At 35.4% G+C, this 20,143-nt stretch overlaps 1 protein-coding gene across 2 annotated transcripts in view; it reads left to right on the forward strand.

Annotated features, from left to right (window-relative positions):
• The window catches only part of JMY (junction mediating and regulatory protein, p53 cofactor), a 73,589-nt gene extending 53,648 nt beyond the window's left edge, over nt 1–19,941 (forward strand). Inside the window, exons 7-11 of one of the 2 annotated variants that reach the window (XR_008233486.1) lie at nt 3,819–3,905; nt 6,487–6,582; nt 7,870–8,422; nt 10,816–12,026; nt 14,491–19,941. Coding sequence is in view for 1 of the 2 variants with exons in the window: in XM_052777000.1 (XP_052632960.1) it covers nt 3,819–3,905; nt 6,487–6,582; nt 7,870–8,422; nt 10,816–11,123 (1,044 nt within the window). In the remaining variant the exon portion in view is untranslated. The remainder of the gene's footprint in view (nt 1–3,818; nt 3,906–6,486; nt 6,583–7,869; nt 8,423–10,815; nt 12,027–14,490) is intronic. The other variant, XM_052777000.1, reaches the window with a different exon arrangement.
• Nucleotides 19,942–20,143: the final 202 nt, after the last annotated feature.

Below are 20,143 nucleotides of genomic sequence, written 5' to 3' on the forward strand. Positions count from 1 at the left end.
CACAGTCTTGTGATACAGTTAGAAATTACAGTCCTTGCTCATTAGGTTTTTCGCAACTGAAGATTCCCTTGGGAGAATGCCTCCTTTCTAGCAGCAGGTACCATGATTAAGAAAAGAATAGGAAATGATTCTCTAGCATTAGTTTTTATTTTTCAGAGGAGGTTGTTTCATCACCTGGGTATTTGAAAATCTTTTCTGTTAAGGAGGTAATGCAGTGAAAGGGAATCAATTACTCTGTGTAGAATAAGACTATATGTAATATAAAATTTGATGACTATAGTCTCCATTTATTTTTCAGAAATTCCTTCCCTGTTTTTGCAGTTGAGGCTTTTATTTTTTAATGATGTTGTCAAATAATTGTACCAAACCTTTATTTAGAAACTTTTGTTAAAGGTTTGTTACAAACCTCATTGTTTTGATTCTGAATAACTGAGCCAGCATTTTTTAAATTTATGGTTTTACAGAGGTTGATGTTCTTTTGCTGTACTACCATGAGTATAAACTCTTTATTCTCCTATTTTTTTTATACAAACCTATTTGCCTTTGTTAAGAAGTCATTTCCTGATGTTCCTTTTTGTTGATGACAGTGAGTTAGTTATTAAAAAATAAGATTTTAATAGCAGTCTCACTATTTTTTTTTTATTTCTTGAAAGCTAGTTTCAAAGATTTTTCATGCAGGGTATCCCTACTGTTATCCCAGTCTACCCCCTGCTGGCTGCACAGTAGTATTAATTAGGTTATCATGTGGAACAAGCAGCTGTTTTATTAGGGAACAAGATTTATAGCAAAGAGTCAAGGTAAAAAAGATGGTGAAGAAGGTGTCTAGAAAAATATCTTTGGAAAAGTACAGTTGCGAAGAAACTGAATTATTTTACATCCAGGAAGGGTATTCCTTATCATGAGCAGACTGGGAGAAGCAACTGATTGGTGAAGCTGTTCAGGGTATGTTCCTAATGTGTGCTTTGATCTGGGAAGCTTCCTCACGTGCTGTTGTGTCCATTTAATAGGGCACCTTTACTACTTTGCAAGCCCACAGTTTAAAGCGTAGCCCATGCCAAAGCAGGTGTTATATAGATGCAGTGACAGCTGCCATAGGGTTACTTGGTATGCTTTCATATTGTTATTATTGTTACTATTATTATTATTGTTATTGATATATGCTTTCGTGTTATTATTATTATTACAACAACAACAACAACAACAACAGAGCATAACTACACAGAACACTTATAGTAAAATATGGTTTCTGCGCATACTGAGCTTACTAAATGAGAAGCTAACCTTTTAATTGGGATGCTTTTCAATCTGAAAGCAAGGCTCACTGGAACTAGTTAAATATAATACTAATGCAGATCTCTTTTACGTGTATTACATGTTACTAGTCTTAAACATGGTAGCTTATCCAGTGACGAGGGTTGAAAGGGTTCCTCAGCCCTCCCTTTTTGTCACTTTAGTAGAAGTACAGTTTGATACTGTGAAATCAGCCAGGTGATTAAAAGACATGAACATTACTCCTTGATGCTCTCTCAATTCTATACAGTTGGTCAACATCTGTCTTGAAGGGTGGCTCTCACTGGACATAATGATCCTGCTTTCCCAGTGCTGAGAAGGAAGGACTACTTCACATGTGTAGCAGGCTGTATTCCTGCTCATACACCCAATTATGATATTTTCTTTTTTTGCCAGAGTTTGTTGGTTTATGTTCAACTTGTCATCTGCCATAATCACCCAGATAATTTTCTTTAATGCTGCTACCTGGGTGTTTTTTTTCTTCATCCTTTGCTTGCAGTCACTTAATTTTGTCTACAAGTAGAACCCTGCATTTGTCCCTATGAAATTGCAACCTTTTTTTTTTTTTTTGACCATTTCTGTAATTAGTTAAGATGATTCAGATTTCTAATCCTGTGCTGCAACATATTTTCAGCCCCTCCTAGTCTTTTATTATTTCAAGTCATAGAGATGTAATTGCATTAAAGTAGGTTGTTTATTAGTGCGAAGTCAGCACCAAATATGTTTTGGTCTGGTTTGTCCTCTTTACATCCTTAAAATATCTTTCATTATTACTCTTAATCAGAAAGACTTAAATACTGATGCTAAAGTGTTTCATAAAAGACATGTCAAAAAACCCAAACCAAACTTAACATACGTTTTCTCATTATTTTATAGTACTTTTTTATATCTTGTAACATACATTCCTCATTATTTTAGAAGACTTTTAATCAAACTTAACACACAGAATAAACTATAAAGGTACATCAGTAGTAGTATTACAACAAGTCTTTCAGATTCTCTAATAATGTTCTGAAGCTATTGCTGTGTCTTTGAAATGCAGAAATGAGGTGCATTTTGCATTTACATTTTGCATTTTGCAGTTACAAATTAAATGAATTAACTTTTCCAGCTGTATTAATTAAACTCTTTTCATCAGGGAAGAAATCACCACAAACAAACATAAAACCCAGCAGTGTTTAGCTATATATATATATAAGCTTCTGATGAAGCTGGGATGCTATTTCCACAGAAACTTATGCTCTTGTCGGTTACCTGTATAAGGCAGCAAGACCGATGGGTTTACTATTTAGAAACATTCAAGACAGCATGGTTTTCTGTCCTATACAGGAACACTGGCTACCTTTTTATGTGATCACTGTATGTCCATAGTCAGCTTGTAGGAGAAAGTAACTTTATCTGCATTTCCAAGTGTCCAAAACTGTGGGCTTCTTTTATCCCTCCCCTCTTTGTTTTTGTGTCTTTCTGCCACTACTGTAGTATCTTACTTGGTGGCTGGTAACTCCGTCAGCTGCCCCAAGCAATGCCTCCAGTGGCAAAGCTCCTGTCTGGCTCTGCCCAGTAAGTCAAGCTGACTGATGCCTGAGAAGCCCACTGCTTCGGTATTATAGCTGCAGTCACGCTCCAAACTGCTTCCTAACACTGCCCCCTCTTACACAGCCTAAGATCTGTTTCTAACTACATACACATTTGACTGTTCTGGTTCTTGCGGTGCTTGTACCAAGCCTAATTTGATTGCCCATACTGCCTGGTTTCCTGGCCCTCAGTATTGTCCTATGAACTTGTCTGTCTTGTTGCTACTCTTAAATTCGTGCACATGCCTTTTCTTTGTAACTGATACTTAATTCGGTTCTTTTTATATTATCTACCTGAAGTTTGAGTGTCGTCCTGTTTCTTGTCATCTATTTATTGTAACACGGCCTGTTTATTTTGGGGTTTTTTTTTAACCTGTTCTTATTTGCAGGCAATGTAATAAATGCTTGTTTTTAAACAAGACGTTACAGACGTGAACTTGGTATAATAAATGAACCTGCTTGTGCATGCATAAAATTGTAACAACTTTATTAATGTTTGTGCTTGCAGATTGTACATGCAAAAGATGAACTGACACTTGTAAATGGGAAGCTGTCCAGTTGCATAATGGAATATGTAGTATATCTGAGAGTTAGTTATTATCCATGTATACAAATACCTGGAGTTACATAAGGGTTTTATGAAGTATTTGACAAATTGGTGTTTGCTGCTACTTCTGTACTGCTATTGTAGAACAGACTTTTCAAGCAGCTGTTACTTGTGTATATTCTTTTGACAGTTAAAAGTAATAGATTTGGGTTTGTCTGCCTTGGTTTTGTTTTCATTTTATGGTTTTACTGTAAGTTAAATTAGCTTGGTTAAATTAGCTTGTCTGAGATAGGCTTTGTAATTCTTATTTTTCTAATTCTTAGTGCTATTTGCTAAATATGACATTATACCCTGTAAATAGATAATTGAAATACATATTTTAAAGATAACATTTTATGTCTCTACAGGAGATCTGTATTGCAAAGCATAATGAAAAGATCCAACAGCGTTACCAGAGTGAGGAGGAATATAAAATGCACCATACTGTTCAGCTAGTAAGTCTGAGTTTTCTGCTGTTGAGTTTAGTCTTTAGTTAATAGCTTGCATTCCTCATTATACATTAATTAGGAGAGTATTCAGAGTGATAGCTGTTTTAGAAAAGATGGTGTGTATCCCTGACATTTGCACAATGGATTTCTGTATCGTATTATGCTGGTAAGGGGGAGCATATAGCTGTGTTAGGATGACATTGAACACAAGCAAATAAAACAATTCTTTAATGTTAGGTTCACAGTCTAAGTGATTATTGCTAGGGTTAGGCTGCATGCAGTTTATTATCAGGTGCATGTAGATCATTCTGGACATCTTCAAGTACAGTGTCAGATATGCTGAGATGAGTGAGGAAACCATACACATTTATTCTTGAATCTTAATAAGCTTGTTTGTTATTTTCTTCTTCCTACAAAAGAAATCACTTGAATTGTGTTGTATAAAGATGTAGTTTCAGTTGTGTGCTCCACAATTCTCTGCACAGTCTCATCGCAGAGAATAGGCTAGCTAGTCTAACTCTTGTGCTGAACATAATAGACTTTATCTTAAAGAATATTCAAATTCTGGGATAGGCCTTGGGAGCTGATATAGTATCAATATTTAATAAAGATCACTGACAAAGATGCATTGAAATCCAAGTCTCTTCAATTCAGGCTTCAATTAGATTAGTGAAAGTGATTCTATTTCATCCTTATACATTTTTAACATTGATACACTTGTCCAGGAAGTCAGCTGCATAATTTATTTTATGAAAAGGCTACTTGTGAAAGACAGTACTTATTGGCATACTCTTTAAGCAACTTACAAAACCTTTTCTTTCCCCAGTTTTTACAACAAGGCAAAGGAATTTGCTGTGTGGATTGTAGTCCCTTTATCATTCTTAAAAATAAGACTTGACAAAGCTGAAGGACTTTCTTGTCTCTCAAACATTACAGGGCTTTTTGGTTATTTATTTCACGGGTTTGCCCACTTGCCTTATGTAAAGAACCTTATGCTTTTTTTTTTCTTTTTTATGTTAATAGTGTGACTGAAAATTTGTACTGTTATTGTAAAATAGGTTTTCTGCCACTCTTTTTCATGAAGAATTTTGAAAAGATAACCTCAAGGTTGTCCAAACCTGAAATCAAATAACAATTGCATTTTCACTATTCTTATTTAAAAAAAAAAAAAACAAACCAAACAAAAAAAAAGCAAACAAACAAAAAAACCCCTTGAGTTTGAGACCGTTTCAGGAAAATTTTGATCTGATTGAATATGTAACATGCAAGTGTGGTGGTAGAACCTTCCTTTCTTCTTGCTATAATCTTTTCTTTATGCTTCTGTTTTAACTTCTTTGCTGCATTGCTCTGTTATTTTCTTTTCTTTTCACCATGTGCTTCTATTACTCTTCACCTTTTCCTGTTTCCTGTCCTTAATTTTTCAGACATGTTCTCCTCTTCCTCTCCCTAATGCATCTATACTTACTTACTTCCGAATCACAGAAGTTGGCTCTTTATGAAGGACACCAGGCCACTAGCTGACTTCTGAAAATGACAGGCAGGCAGACACTACTTTTGTGTTGATCAAATGACAATAAAAGTTCACAGAAGTGATCAGAATTTTTAATTATGATGATGAAGATGAGCTCTTAAAAGTCATACTAAATGCTGTGAGTCATTTAAGAATGAAAGCTGCTGTTTCTGCTCAAGGTTTTTTCCTTATAGTCACCTGTTCTATCACTTTTCCTGATAACTTCTGAACTTGCATACAGTGACTTCTGCCATCTGATAACTAGCATTCACTTTCAATAAATTTGACTGAAGAGTAGTGTTTTGTTTCAAAGATGTAGTAACTTTGCTGAAGTTTTGTGAAAATGGATGACTAGTTAAAGGAGGTGGATCCAAATGTGTGTTTTCATGGAGGTAAGATCTCTAAACAAGAAAAAAATACAACTGTCTTAGTTGCAAGGAAGAGCTTCAAACCTTTATTGAAGTAAGATTACAGAAAATCAAGCTGGATTAAATAATGACAGCATAAGTTAATTAAACACAAAACTTTCATTTACTGTTGTAAATTATAATGAAAATGTTGACTTAATTTGCTCAATATTAGATTCAATACTGGGTGGCACTGAGTTCCGTGATTTCTTGCACTGTGAAAATACTATTATGACTTGTTTTAAATGGGCAACGTTGCAATTTGGACTGTCATTTTGTTCTTGGAATGAGAGAAAATGGATCCTGGTTTGCTGTCTGGCTAACTTGTACTGTTTATAATTTAAGGGGGCTTTTTTCAGTATAATATTCTGTCACGTCTCTAGTTCTTTCTCATCTTCCAAGGTAACAAGTCAAGTGTTCCAATTCCAGATTAAAATCTTTCTTTACTGAGCTTTGCATTTCTTTGAGATTATAAAACACGAAATTTATAATATTTTTTAAGGGGAAGACAAAGGCCAAGTTTTGAAGTTCAGAAATGTGTTTATTTGAGAAGTAGATTGTTAGGTAATACTTAAAAATTAGCAGAAGAGTTATTTTAATTCAGTTTTTTTAATAATGCTAAACATAGCATTGGATGTAATATTTACATGTTTTCCATATATTTTCTCAGAAGCGAGATCAATTACAAGATGAAGAGGAAAGAAAGAGCTCCTGGGTTAGTCAGGAACGACAGAAAACACTGGACAGACTTCGCACATTTAAACAGGTAACAGAGGAAAAGTTGTTCTTTTCCACCAGTTTCTTTTGCAAAAGACATTTTCACCCATTCCAGGGCTAGACTATCCTATTAGCTATTGTCTTTCATTGTGCAGTTAACTCTTCTTTGGAAAATTTACAACAAAATACAGCATTGGCGGTAACGAATTCCTCTGGCCATTGCATTCCCAGTGCCGTAATAAGCTTCTTTTCACTCTTACATCTACACCTTGTGACAAGACACTTAGCAAATGTTCCTAAAAGAAGTACAATCTAAATGGTATTTCCCACAAAGAGCATTACCATCTGACACACCCCCACTACTACTGGTTGCTAGAACACCTGCCAGTACCTGCCCCTTCCTATTACAATGGAAGTATCAGAAAATGGATAGAAGGTGGAATGAAGGGGAGAGAGTAAGTAAAGGGGTGAAAGTGTGAGAAAACAGAGACTGTATTAATTGGCGAAGACTTTTTTTTGTTTTGCTGAATACATAAAAAAATACAGGTATGAGAAGTTTCTTTACTGGAAAGCTGTCTTGCTCAGCAGTACACTGCTTATCATATCTTTGTTGTGCAAGGCTTTTGAATTGCATAGCTTCTGTAAATTAAAGCAAATTTACTTACTTTAATCAGCAACTGTTAATGAACTGACTTTACATATAGGCATTTTTATATTGTTATGATGTCTTGCTCTAGGCCTACCACATTTGTGTAAAATGTATTAGACCGGTCTTTCAGAAGCAGTTTAAATTTTTGCATAAAAATGGCTATAGATCAAAGTAATATGAAAAGACAGATATTGAGGCAGCAAATTTAAGAACTAAATAAAAAATACTTTGGAAAGTCTCAAAATACTTGATGTTTTCAAGAGCTATGTTTTTAAGCAGTATGATTCACATCTAAGGCCAGTGTATTAGGTCAGAGAGGATGGGAGCCATTGACCACTTTTCTAAAAGGAAAGCAAGAGGGAATTTTGAATTTTAATTTCCAGAAAAAACAGTTTTGAATGTACAATCTGGTTCTTAGTGAAATCCTAATTCTAACCCATGTATATCCCTGACTAGACCAATCACGTGTAAATTGCTGCTTAACCAAGAATAAAAATTAAGAAAACTGATCATTTTTTGCATAAAGGTGAGGATATATTTGTTTTGTTTTTACATCCAGAGCAAAATGAATGAAAATAGCAGATGAATTCTGCTTGTCAGAAAGGCAAACCCTAATGACAGGTACTTAGAATCTAGAATAGTGTGTTGCATGTACTTATCTAATTGTCAATAACTTATTCACTTTAGCGGTACCCTGGGCAAGTAATACTTAAATCAACCAGACTACGGCTGACTCACGCCAGAAGAAAATGTGCAGCCAGCTCCGTGTCCTGTGTCAATCAGCCTCAATCTTTGCCAGCAACCATACAAATTCAAGAGAAAAGTGAAGAGGTAGAATTGGAAAATGCAGTTCAGCCTTTAGAAGTGCAGGAATCCACAAGCTTAGAACAACTTCAAGATACCTCGTTACCTCCCAGTGGTGTTACCTCTGAACTGCCTCATGTTACCACTTCTCCACTCAGCAGTAATGAGCTTCAACCAGAAACTGTTACTGTAGTACCGCTTCCACCCCCTTTGCCTCCACCAATTCCACCTCCGCCTCCACCTTTGCCCTTCAAGGAAGATGCCACCAAATCCTTAGAGAAAAGCGACAGCTTTGTTAAACGTCAGAGTGAGGAGAAGGGAGTCCAGCACTCTTCCGGTATCCCGCCAGCACATCTGTTTGACAGCAGTCAGTTAGTCAGTGCCAAGAAGAAGCTTAAGAAGACCGGTGATCTAGAGGGTTTACAGAGGAGGAAAGGTAACGTTTTCATTTCTGTGCATTTAATTGTAATGCACATCAGTTCCTCTTTTGAATTGCTCTATAGAAAAGTGTATGCTGTGATGATTCATTTATAATTATTAATGGGAAAGTTGTTAAATCCTTTTCAGCTGACAAACGTTGCCAACTCAGATTTTAGGACCTATACAATAGCATGCGGTATACTTGTTCAGTTAGACAGAAAACACTTGTGAAACTGTATCTAAGATATACCACGTTAGACTAGCTAGAAAATGGAGCTAAATGTTTTCTAAAAGAATATTTTCCTATCTAGTTTACAGCCAGCACTGCAAATACTACATGCTTTACCTGAGGGTGTGGTGTTTTTTTAATAACAGAATTTTACCTAATTTCTGACCTAGTAGAATTAAAACTTGTCTTGGGACATAGGAAACCTCGAGAATGCTTTCTTCAAGGTTTCTTCAAATTTTAATACAAAAATCCACAAACCTTCAAGTACCCTTCAGAGCTGAGTAAGAATATGTCAGTTTAACTGTAACTGGAAATTAAATCTGTAACAATTCAGCAAAGCGTGTTAATAAATAGTTGAAAGATCAAAAACTTCTTTGGAAACTGAAGAGAATGAATAGAGCACAGGGCTGAGCTGGGGGATCTGTTACAACTTGTTGATTCTGTGCTACTTGTTCTTGACTGTTTATCCTTTATCCCATAAGTAAAATAGGGAGAATGGCAGCAATGATTGAACAAAATAATCCTGGTGTTTCAGTGAAACATGCTATATTGGAGCAAAGTTTTTATTTGAAAATCAGAGATGGGATTTTCAGAAGTGCTCAGCTGAGCTATTTTCCTGGAAGTCACTGAGAAAAAGTACCTTGAGTTGGGCCTTGATTCACACTGCTGTAATATGGCTGTAATATTTTATTAAAAATTCTATGTGGCTCTGTCAATTACAACTACAGAAAACATCCCTCCATTGACATTTTCCCTCATCTAGATAAAATCCAAATTAGAACTGTCTTCATCAATCAGACAGAAACAAGAGTGTTTCCTCTAGAATTGTCTTTAAATGACTGAAAACCTTTGAAGCAACTGAATAGTTAGAGAATTCTTAAGCTCCTATGAATCCTGCAGGTCACAGGTAAAGTGTCTTAAGTTCATTATCAATTTTGATGCTGCTGTGCTCCATTTTTGGTTTTCTGTAGTCCTATTGTTTAGTTTTTTGATACCCATTTTATCTTGCAATTTTATATAAAGCACATATTTTGTGTGCAATTTGATATACATCACAAAATGACAAATGTAAAATCAAATTCCATCCTCCCTCTTAAGAGTATTGTTAATGTCTGCAGCAGCACTCTACCTGCTGCTCTGCATTCCCCAAGATGTTCCAAGTCTCTAAGTGGCTTCAGAACTTTGTCTCTGTATGACAGATGAGTGTCTTACAATCCTTGCTTCCTCCTTAAAATGTGCAGTCCTGTATTATTCTTTTATTTTTCTCTTTTCTTTGTGTCTATTCCAACTGTCTGGGCCATTAGTCTGATGGACAAAGCTGACTCCTAAATGCAAACCAGGTTTTTAAAATGTACTCTACAATATACAAAAAAGAACTGGAGCTACTCATCTGTTGATTGATACGTGCTAGTGTATGCAAGCTATTTCAAACTGTTGTACTTTTATTATGACGCATTCTCTGTGATAGAGATCTTACCTGCTTGTAGCTCTTCTAAGAGCCAAAGCCTGATTTTTATTTCTACAGAGAAGTAGTTTCAAATTGGTGATAAAGGAAGGATTTTGTGATAAAGTATTAACTCTTACTTCTCTGTTTTCATTAAGTATAAAGGAAGGGAATTTATATAGGCATGCTGTGTGACTAGGTGCTACTACATACATGAATCCAGAGAAGCAGGAAAGTGCATGCTGTTGCAGTTGACTATACTGCTGCTTCCCTCAGTGACATGTAGTAATAGTCATGTAGTAGGTATAATCAGCCACAAAATGCAAGTGCTGATAATGGATTGCACAGTCCAATACTTAAGATATGTACTCATTACCTGAGTTTCAAAGTCAAGAAAGATAATGTAATAAACACTTTCATTGTGTCAGATTCATTGCAGCTATTTTGATTTTCCTGACTGCAAACAGGAAAGCCATCTTGTTCAAAGAGTTTTACTGCCTGCCTGATAGGAGGTTAAGTGGTTTCAGAAATTATGGTTGTCTGTATAAACCAGTTTTGACCTGGTAATAGGGAAGATAAACTTGGAGACTGAAACAGTATTGGAGCTATCATTATACTTATGGTAGGGGACTGTCACATTAACAGTATGTGGCTACTTTTTGGTCTGTAGGAAATATAAATGAAGACTGATAAAATTTAGTAAGAATAATGCTGAAGGTCTTTTGATTTACTGCAGTGAGTTCCCCGATGGATGAAGTGCTGGCTTCCTTGAAACGTGGCAGCTTTCACTTAAGGAAAGTTGAGCAGAGAAGTCTCCCTCCTTTTCCTGATGAAGATGATAGCAATAACATCTTGGCACAGATCAGGAAAGGGGTGAAACTGAAGAAAGTGCAGAAAGATGTTTTGAGAGAATCATTTACAATTTTGCCTGATACTGACCCACTGACAAGGAGCATCCATGAAGCATTGCGACGAATTAAGGAAGCATCACCTGAATCAGAGGATGAAGAGGAGAGTTTGCCTTGCACAGACTGGGAAAATTAACCTGTAATTAACCTACATTTAAAAAAAAAAATATTTCTTCAACACTTTTCGTATAACAATAGCAGCTAAGCCTCAGGTTGTGCATTCTAGGAGACTTAGTATGAATGTTACTAAACTGTCTGACATCCAACGTGGTAAAACATGCACATATGAATTTAGTATTACTGACTTTTCCAAGAATTAAGGTTTATAGTAAGGAAAACTTTTTTTAGGCAACATCTTAGCCTTTTATTGTTTGAATACTTTTGCTGAATATTGACAGGACTACTCCTTTAAAAAGCTCTGTTTTATTTAGTAAATTTGAAGGTACCATTTGCAGCTTACCAAAAAGCTTTAAAAAGCTTTTAAGTAATAAAGCAGCACAATCACTCTTGGACACATTTTGTACTTATTTTCTAATTACTTCTGGCCTTGCAAAAATTTAGCACATTTATCATTTCAGACTGAATAGCTTCAAGTGAAGGACGGTTAGATTTGACTGCTGAACACATTGAAATCTCATTGGTTACCCTGTGTGACTGACTCTTTGATAGCTTGTTTTCAATCTGTAAACTCTCTGACTTAATTGAATTTCCAGACTGTAAACAGTAAATATACAAATATAATTTATACTTCTGCTACTCCTATGAATCCCATGAACTTCCATTATACTAAGCTACAGTGCCTGAAAGTGCAGATACGAGACTTAAGCTGATGAAATTCATGATTTCAGGACACAGCAGAAATTGGCAAGAAATTAGTTTTCAAAATTATGGCTGCATCAGTAGCACAAATGGATTCTTGATTACAACAACAGCATACAGCACTATTCTTCTGTGGTGGTATTTTTCTGCTACTGGCACGTGGATGAACTTAAGTCTCAGTGAAAGTTCCCACTAAACTTAAAATTTGGAGAAAAGAGAGGTATGACAATCTGTAAAGACTTTAAAAATCTGTTTAGAAATCAAAGCCTATTTCAAGAATATGGAAGATAAGTATTTATAATCCTTGCAACACAGCTAGCAGTAGAAAAAAGATAACCTTTTTGGGTGTTTACAATCAGGCATTTCTACCCTGGTTAGTTATTACCGTAGCTGGAGAGTGGCTATTGATAAAAGTGCTACAGCCGTTTAAAAAAAGTGATGGTGACTTAGCCCATCATCTGCTGAATGCTGTTGTGATTATGAAATACTGTGTCTCAAACTGTTCCATTGTTATGCTATATAATAATAATAATAGTAATAAATAATGTATTACTATTGTTATTATTATTATTGATTTTTAAAAAGGAAAATAAATGTTGCCTTTACTTCCTCATGAACTAGCCATTGGCCACACTAATGATTTAATAATGTTTAATTATGGCATGCTCCTTCTATTCCATACCAAATGTACTGCTAGTTTTGGAGTTGAAAATCCAGGAGTGGATTTTCTTGCTGAAACTCAAAGTGAAGATAATTTCGTTTGGATGTAACTTTTTTCTGTACTTGCATACTGAAAACTTCCACTACCACAGCCCTTCAGAAATCAAGTAACAGCTGTAAGAAAAGACATGTCTTGGAATTGACTTGGCTTTCTCAGTGCAGTTATTCTCATTTCCTAGATAACTGAGCAAATTTAAACTTTGTGATTTGATTTGTGTAACTTAGTCTTTGGGATCTTGTTTGCAATTTTTAGCAAGAATACACTTTAATACTATGGGTCATTTAAAAAAAAAAAAAAAAAGGAAGGAATTTTCCAAGAGTAACTTCAAATTTTTTTTAATCTAGTTGGTGGACCTTCTAAACATTTTCCACTGGAAGTGTATCCTCTTAGAAGTCTTACGTGTACATTGCCATGCAATATAAATACACGTTTTCTTCTGCTATCTTTTGCAGCTCCATAGAAGCAGTTCAGAGTGCAGGTTGAAAATCACTGCCATGCAGTACCTGTAGTGCACTGGCTGTTGTCCCCTTTTTACAAGTCTACAATTACGGCATCTTCCCCTTTTAGGGAGGCATGCCTGTCAAATGCTGAGGTCCCATGAAATCACTTGGACTTAAAGCAGGATGCAGCGTCAGAGTTCTGAGTGTGTGCTCCCTGGAGTTCTTCACACATCTGGGACCTGCTTTCTCTTACCAATGTCATATTTTATTATGAAAAAATCCTGGTTTTATGAGATGAGACTATTTAACCGGTAGTACAGATTTGATTGAAAAACAGTTGTACAAAATAGCTAACAGCTCAGAAAGAAAAAACGGGCCCCTGCTATGGAACCATGTGAAATAATCTTGGAGAACAGAGATTGAGACAAAGCCCTTGTGAAATTCAGTTGAATAAATACTTTTTCATGTAGATGAGTGTGCTTGCTTGAACATATAGACTGGTTACCCAGAATTTATTACATGAGTCAAATCTGCTTAAAGTCTATTGTAGAAATTGCAGAATAGTATTTTTTATTATAAGGTTATCCATTTAATACCATGCTTTAAGACTGACCTACTGATTTTTAACTATAAGCTCTGCACATACAAAAACCAGTTGCATAGAGATTTTAGGTTGAAAACAGTTATACAAAAGTATATTGGCACGTATGTTACGAGCTATGCTTAATACATGTACTTCCTTATAGGCTAAATGTAATGCAGTCATTTGCCCTTAGGACTGAAGGCTAAATCTGATATAATGATGTTTTTCAAGTGCCAAAAAGTGACTTAATGTGTGTGCAAGGAATATTAACAATGTCTACTGAAGTGGTTTTATTAATTATTGAAGTTTGAAGACAAACTAATAGTAAATAATTCCTGCAGGAGATCTAGTCATCTCTTGTATTACCTGCTTTATAAGTTAACTTCTACATACAGTTATGACTAACTTTTGTAAGAGCAGTTCCTTCCTTATAGACAATCTAAACACATAACAAAAATGTTGAGGCATTCTATGTATTGGAAGTACAGCTGAACAAGCAGTACACAGAGGCAGTAACTTCTGTATGAAAAATCAGAAGATTACTGGTTATCAGAAGTATCCCAAGCGTGTGTGTGTTTGCACACATAAATCACTATAAGAGCACTACAAGTAATGCGAAACCTGGGTTCCTGGGAGTGGTGGACAAAGTAACAGATTAGAAGCTAGCTTTTGGTCTCTGTACTCTTTTAATCCAGTATTTTGGGACTCTTCCAAGTATGTGTTCACTGCCAGTAATACCAGAAGGCAAAAAAAGACCTGGTCATACTCTGTGTGTCCTGGCTCCAAAGTTAGTGTGTCATTACCCTGGGAGCAAAGAGAATAAAGGCTTTTGAAGACGCTGCTCAGTATTGCATGTTGGAATTGGCTGATACATTGATCATGGAGTATTTGTACAGCTTTTTAGCTTTTCAGATGTTCCTTTTTCTTTTTTCCCAAACAGGTGATTCACAGCCACTGATGTGAGAAAAGAAACCCCAGTTGAAGATTACTTTTCCTCTTCATTTCTGAATATTCAGAGCCCGCAGTTATGACCATCAATTCCACAGGAGGCTTTCTTTGGCAAATGATTCAGTACATGGAAAAAATGGCCTGAAATATTAATTTTCGGGTCACTTTTTTCTTTAATTTGTTCAAAAAATTCTGGTTTGGGCAGAAAGCTAATTTGTTTAGATGTGCATTTTATATAATCAAGAATGCCCAATTCTTAAGCACTTTTTATATTTGCGTTAGTAATATGTGGCCAGTTAAGTGAGGGGAGGGGCATTTTGAGTTGGGAGAATACTTGCTGTTAGAGTAACTTTGGGATTCAGCCAAGACATCAAACCAGCTATAAAACGTCCTCTTCACTGCACTGAATATATATCATCTGCTTGAAAAATCCAACTAAATAGCTCCTTGCAGAGAAGCTTGCTGTGTAGCAGTGTGATATTCCAGAGAGAGCAGAATTCCTAGTTGCACTACAGTAGCTGAAATTCAGTAACATGCAACTAAGACTTTTTTTCTTCTTAGTTTGAAGAAGTGTATGTCAGTATGAAGAGTAACAGGTGACCACAGCACAATGAGAAATAAGAATTCAGTACATATTCAAGAATGTGTTTGTTTCCAACATGGTACATTTAGCAAGACATACTGCACACCTTTTTAGAAGGTCATTGGTAGTCTGACACCTTTTTAATGTAGACATTTTCATGCTTTTTTAAAATCATATTTAGCTATGCTGAACCAAGGTAGTTATACTTTTATCATGTTACAAGAAGCAGTATTTTGAAATTTCATTCTTAAATTTATTTTTCTCTTTTGGATTAAAATGGCTTTTGACTCCTCTAAGCAGCCTTCTTTAAAAAAGATCAAAGCACTTAAACATACTGGTAATTCAGTTGTGAAAATCATGCTGCTTTTGCTGGTTTTCATTATTCCCTTTAGTGGCTGCAAAAATGTTTGTATTTCATACCCAAAAGCCTACCGGCTGGGAAAAAACTTCCCTTTTGATCCTGACTATTTGTTTTTTTAAAGGAGAGTTACAGCTTCCTCTGCGGTGAATACTTAGAAGTAATCCTGAACTTCATGACTAATGGCTGCAGGCAGCTACTCTTACAATACCATAGTACTAAGAGGTATGTCAGTACAGAGATACAAATAGCCTTGTACCATCTAGAAACTCCATGTGATATTAAAGTCAGCCCATTACAATTCTAGGAAAACTGAATTTTCACTAGCCTTTTATTTTTACTACCATGACATACTACAGCATGACACGTGTTTGAGAAATACACAGTTGCTGTCATTTGTGCAGTGTGGTCCATTCACTGTTGCTCTTGTGACGGACAAACTACTATGGGGATTTAGTTTTTTTAAGTGGAGTTATGCATTGCTGTCATGTAATGGAACACGTACTGTGTTAACATTTATAACAGGAGATTTCACGTCTTGCCATTTACTTATATAAAGAGGAACAGGAGAACTTACCTTAGCAATAGGCTACGTAACCTAAAGGAACGTCAGCTCTTGCACCCTTCAGTTGTTTTGCTGTGGCTGTCCTGAAATTAAAGCTCTGTCAAACATCTTGAAAGGATGTCACTTTACCCTTGCTATCAACAGGCATTTCCTTAACTTTGTTGCCTTATTTATAAAGTTAGTGAACATTCATTTTCAAAGCACCTGTGAGCAGTGTTACTGTGGAGTTGTATTGATTTTGCTTTATTAGTCTTCAGGTCTGTATTTTTCTGTCCCAAGATCAGGTCTATGAAACACATGGCACTGGCTTTCCAAGGACCTAAAACTACACAGTATTTTTTTCTTAAACTGCTTCTCTGAACCCTGAATTACATGGTGTGGTTGCAAGCTGTCTAATATTGTGTTCATGCAGCAATAACAGCAATTTCAAAGTTCATCATAATCATTTGGCATTGCCTATACCATAAGCTGTGTGTATTTTTACTCTACATTTGTCTATACTACCAGTCACACCACGTTAAAAGCGAGGTAATCAAATAAATTTTTGGCTGTAGCACAAAGCAGAACTATGACGTAGAATGGTAATTCAGATTATACAGTTCATCTGAAACTTAGTGCTAAATTAACAGTGGTGATGGAGCAACTTTTATGTCCATTTTTTCTATTTTCCAGCCTGCAGTTTTATTCCTTAGATTATGCATATGGGACACTAGCAAAATTCCAAGCCGAGGAAAAATAGTGTAATTTAAAGTAGAGGTGGAGTGGTCTCCTTGAACAACATTTGTGTGTACAGTTTACCGCTGTGTTGTGATTTATCTAAGTAGCTCCATGCTGTACTGTACTACAGTTTTCAGATTTGTTTGCTACATGATCTGTCATCTTTGCGTTGAAAAATGCGTGCATGATTGAGAAAAATTACTGTCCTTAATCTGTTTTCTATTTAGCTGAAATCTTAGATTCCTGTAATAGTTTAGGTTATAGAAATGGAGTTCTCATACAAAATTGTATTTTATGTGCACGCAAAAAGTAGTTGTTATGCTGAGCGTAGCAGTTTATATCAGTTCAAAACTGCCATCTTCAGTGTGGAAAGTGCATGGTTTTTTTCCACACACTGCTAAAAAAAAAAATTCCTCGATTTTAATTCTCCATGAGTCACTAGATGTCACAATTTCACATAATTCTGCACTTCGATATAAAAATTGTGCATATGTAATGTACAGGCTAATGCATAAAACTTCCTGTCCTCTGTAATGTGGAATTTTGCTGTGGGATGGCTACAGCAGCAAATGGGGAAGGTTTAAGTATATTTACGAGAAACTTACGGAAATTATGACAGTCCTGCATTGAGATTGGTTCCTCCATAGCTGGGAAAAGCTGTGGTAATTGTGTTGGTCCTTGAGAAATCTTAGCAAGCATCACTACAGAAAAACACGCAAACACATGCAAGGAAAGAGAGCCTCCATAAAAAGACATTTCTACCTATTGGTATTTTTCATTTGTGTCTGGGCTTCATTGTTGTTGCTGCATTTTTCTGTTGCTCGTCATTTATCGTAAGCAGTTTGTTAGCTTTCAGGCCTTTTCCACTTTTAGAAACTTCTTTGTTCCGATTAAAACTGTTTTAGTATAGTATAACTGATCCAGATGAAGAGTTGGAATGCGTAATGTTATTGTACAAATGCTTATGTGAGGACTGAAAAATCTTTCATGAGTGGGAACAAGAAACAAAATACTCAATTTCTACTAAAATAACCAAAATGTAAGGTAAACAGCAATAGTCTTTTGATCAGAAATGGAATTTCCATCAACATGATTTCATGCTCTCGTTCACAGATGTTCCAGATCCTTTCCAAATGACCAATAGTCTTGTTTTATTCACTTCACTATGTTTTCATATGTTAGTTAAGTTACCTGTCTAGGGTAGATGAAAGCTTTTTTTATTTTTCTTAAAGATCACTTTTAAGGTTTGGGGTGGGATTTTTTTTGTTTTGTTTTGTTTTTTTAAATCTGACAGTTTGCATCCTACACCAGACACCTGTAAAATAAATTAGTATGATTATATATTGTGTTCTTTTGTGGCTGCATCAGGGACAGAACTCAACATACTTCACTACATTATTTGTAAAGAATCATTTTGAGTATAAGCACTATATTCTGTAATGTTTAATATTAAAGTAATGACAGGTGCATTTTTGAAGGTGCAACTTAGTAAGGAGGCAGAAACTTCTATTGGTTAATGTTACCCTTACTCCATTTGTTGCACTGAATTTCAGGAGTGTAATTTGTAAACCAAGTTTGCTCACATGTGTGTAATCAGATTTTATTTTCATTGTAATGCTTATGTAATTAAATTATCTGGATATATTTCTGGTAATGATTCCATAAGCATGGACCATATGTTGTTATGTTTAGCACTATGGAATTAATGTTAAGAACAAGCAAAGCTTCTTGCAAAGAAAAGGAGTAAACAGAAGCACCTTACTGGGAGAGCACATTGCATGATTTCAGTGCTACTGGAGCTGACAGACAGTAAGTCATCCTAAACTTGACTGCATATTGCTCTTTGGTGTACTAGCACATTGACATACTGCTATCAGTGCTGTAAAAAGTACAGCCATGGCTATTTTTAACCTATAAATATACCGTAATTTAAATTTTTCCTAAAAAATTAATTTATATTTAATTGCTGCCTAATACATAAATACTTAAAATTAGGATTTTTAGAAGGGTCAAGGGTGGGTGGGCATGCCAGTATATTTTTGGGAGGGGTTGTTGTATATACAGTTCTTTGCACTTCCCATTCACTTTGTTAATCCAAAACTCCCAGCTCTGACTGTGGTGAATCTGCAACCTGACATTTACGTATTTTTATTGTGATTCAGGTCTTCTATATTCTGTGGCCCAGAGCTTCAGAATTTGACAGAAAAGGTCATCTTTCCATTCTCAAATGTGAATGCTCTGATGTACCTCTAATATGGAAAATGACCAAGCAATGAATTTTACTCTGCTGAGTTTCTAATATTGATGTAGAGTATTATCTAAAGCTGATATCTAAGACTATTAACCAGTAGTGTGTCTGTTTGGAACAAGTAAAAAGGATGATGGCTGTTTTGGTGAGTATAGTCCAAACTCTGCAGAGATTTTATTCCAGAGACTGTCACCTATTCAGTAATTAGTTTGCCATAGACAGGTGCAATTTTCAGATTTAGAAAAGTATTTTTGATTTCTGTATTGGGAAATAGGTGTTGGGGATTAGGGATACTCACTTAACATCTCCCAGTGTGTTACTGTGGTTGCTATATGTTTTAAATTTCATCTTAAATACATACAAATACATCATCATAAGATGAAAGCTTAAGAAATACAGATGCTGCAGGTTGTCTTGCATGAGTGAAGCCAGTGAAGTTTAATGAAACTGACTTCTTTGTTAAGCCTGTGTTGAATAAATAAGAATAATCAAAAGAAAACCAATTTGCCATTCACTAGCTTTGTGCAACATTATTGGTAGACTCAAACACTACTAGGACATTGTGCTTGGCTTTAAGGTTCTTTAACTCCATTGTATTCAAAAGGACATATTAAATACATTTTTTTATTGTAAACGACTCTGCAAATTTACTATGCCTAAAAATGCTCCATGTTATAAAGTAACAAGTATGTTTAAAAAAAAAGGTAAAAAACTAAACAAACATTTCTAGCAATACCTAAAACTAAAAAAAGTTTTAACTGTCTGCTTTTTGCTTTCTTCTTTAGTGCACCTTTTCTGCAATGCAAGTTTATTGCTGTGTATTTCGTGTTTTTTATTATCATGAGTCAGAAATTTAAACCTGTACACAAAAGTACTGCACTCACCTTCTTGTCCATGCGATGTAACATCATACTCACAGTTTTGGTGCTTTAAAATTATTCCTTTTTTCTTTATTAAAGGATATTTATTTGACCACTGTCTGGTTTTAACTTTGAGTATGTACCAACATTAAAAAAAGGTTTTTAGTACAGGTTGGTTCCCACCAAAAAAAAATTCTTATCATATAGTTCATTTAGGTTTCCAACCTTACTCCTCCCAAGCTGCTTGTCATTGCTTAATGACAGATGGCTCTGCCTAAGCTATGTTGCAGCAGGAAATTATTATATCAAGGCAA

Source organism: Harpia harpyja, chromosome Z (genome assembly GCF_026419915.1).
Source record: "Harpia harpyja isolate bHarHar1 chromosome Z, bHarHar1 primary haplotype, whole genome shotgun sequence".
NCBI classification, from domain to species: domain Eukaryota; kingdom Metazoa; phylum Chordata; class Aves; order Accipitriformes; family Accipitridae; genus Harpia; species Harpia harpyja.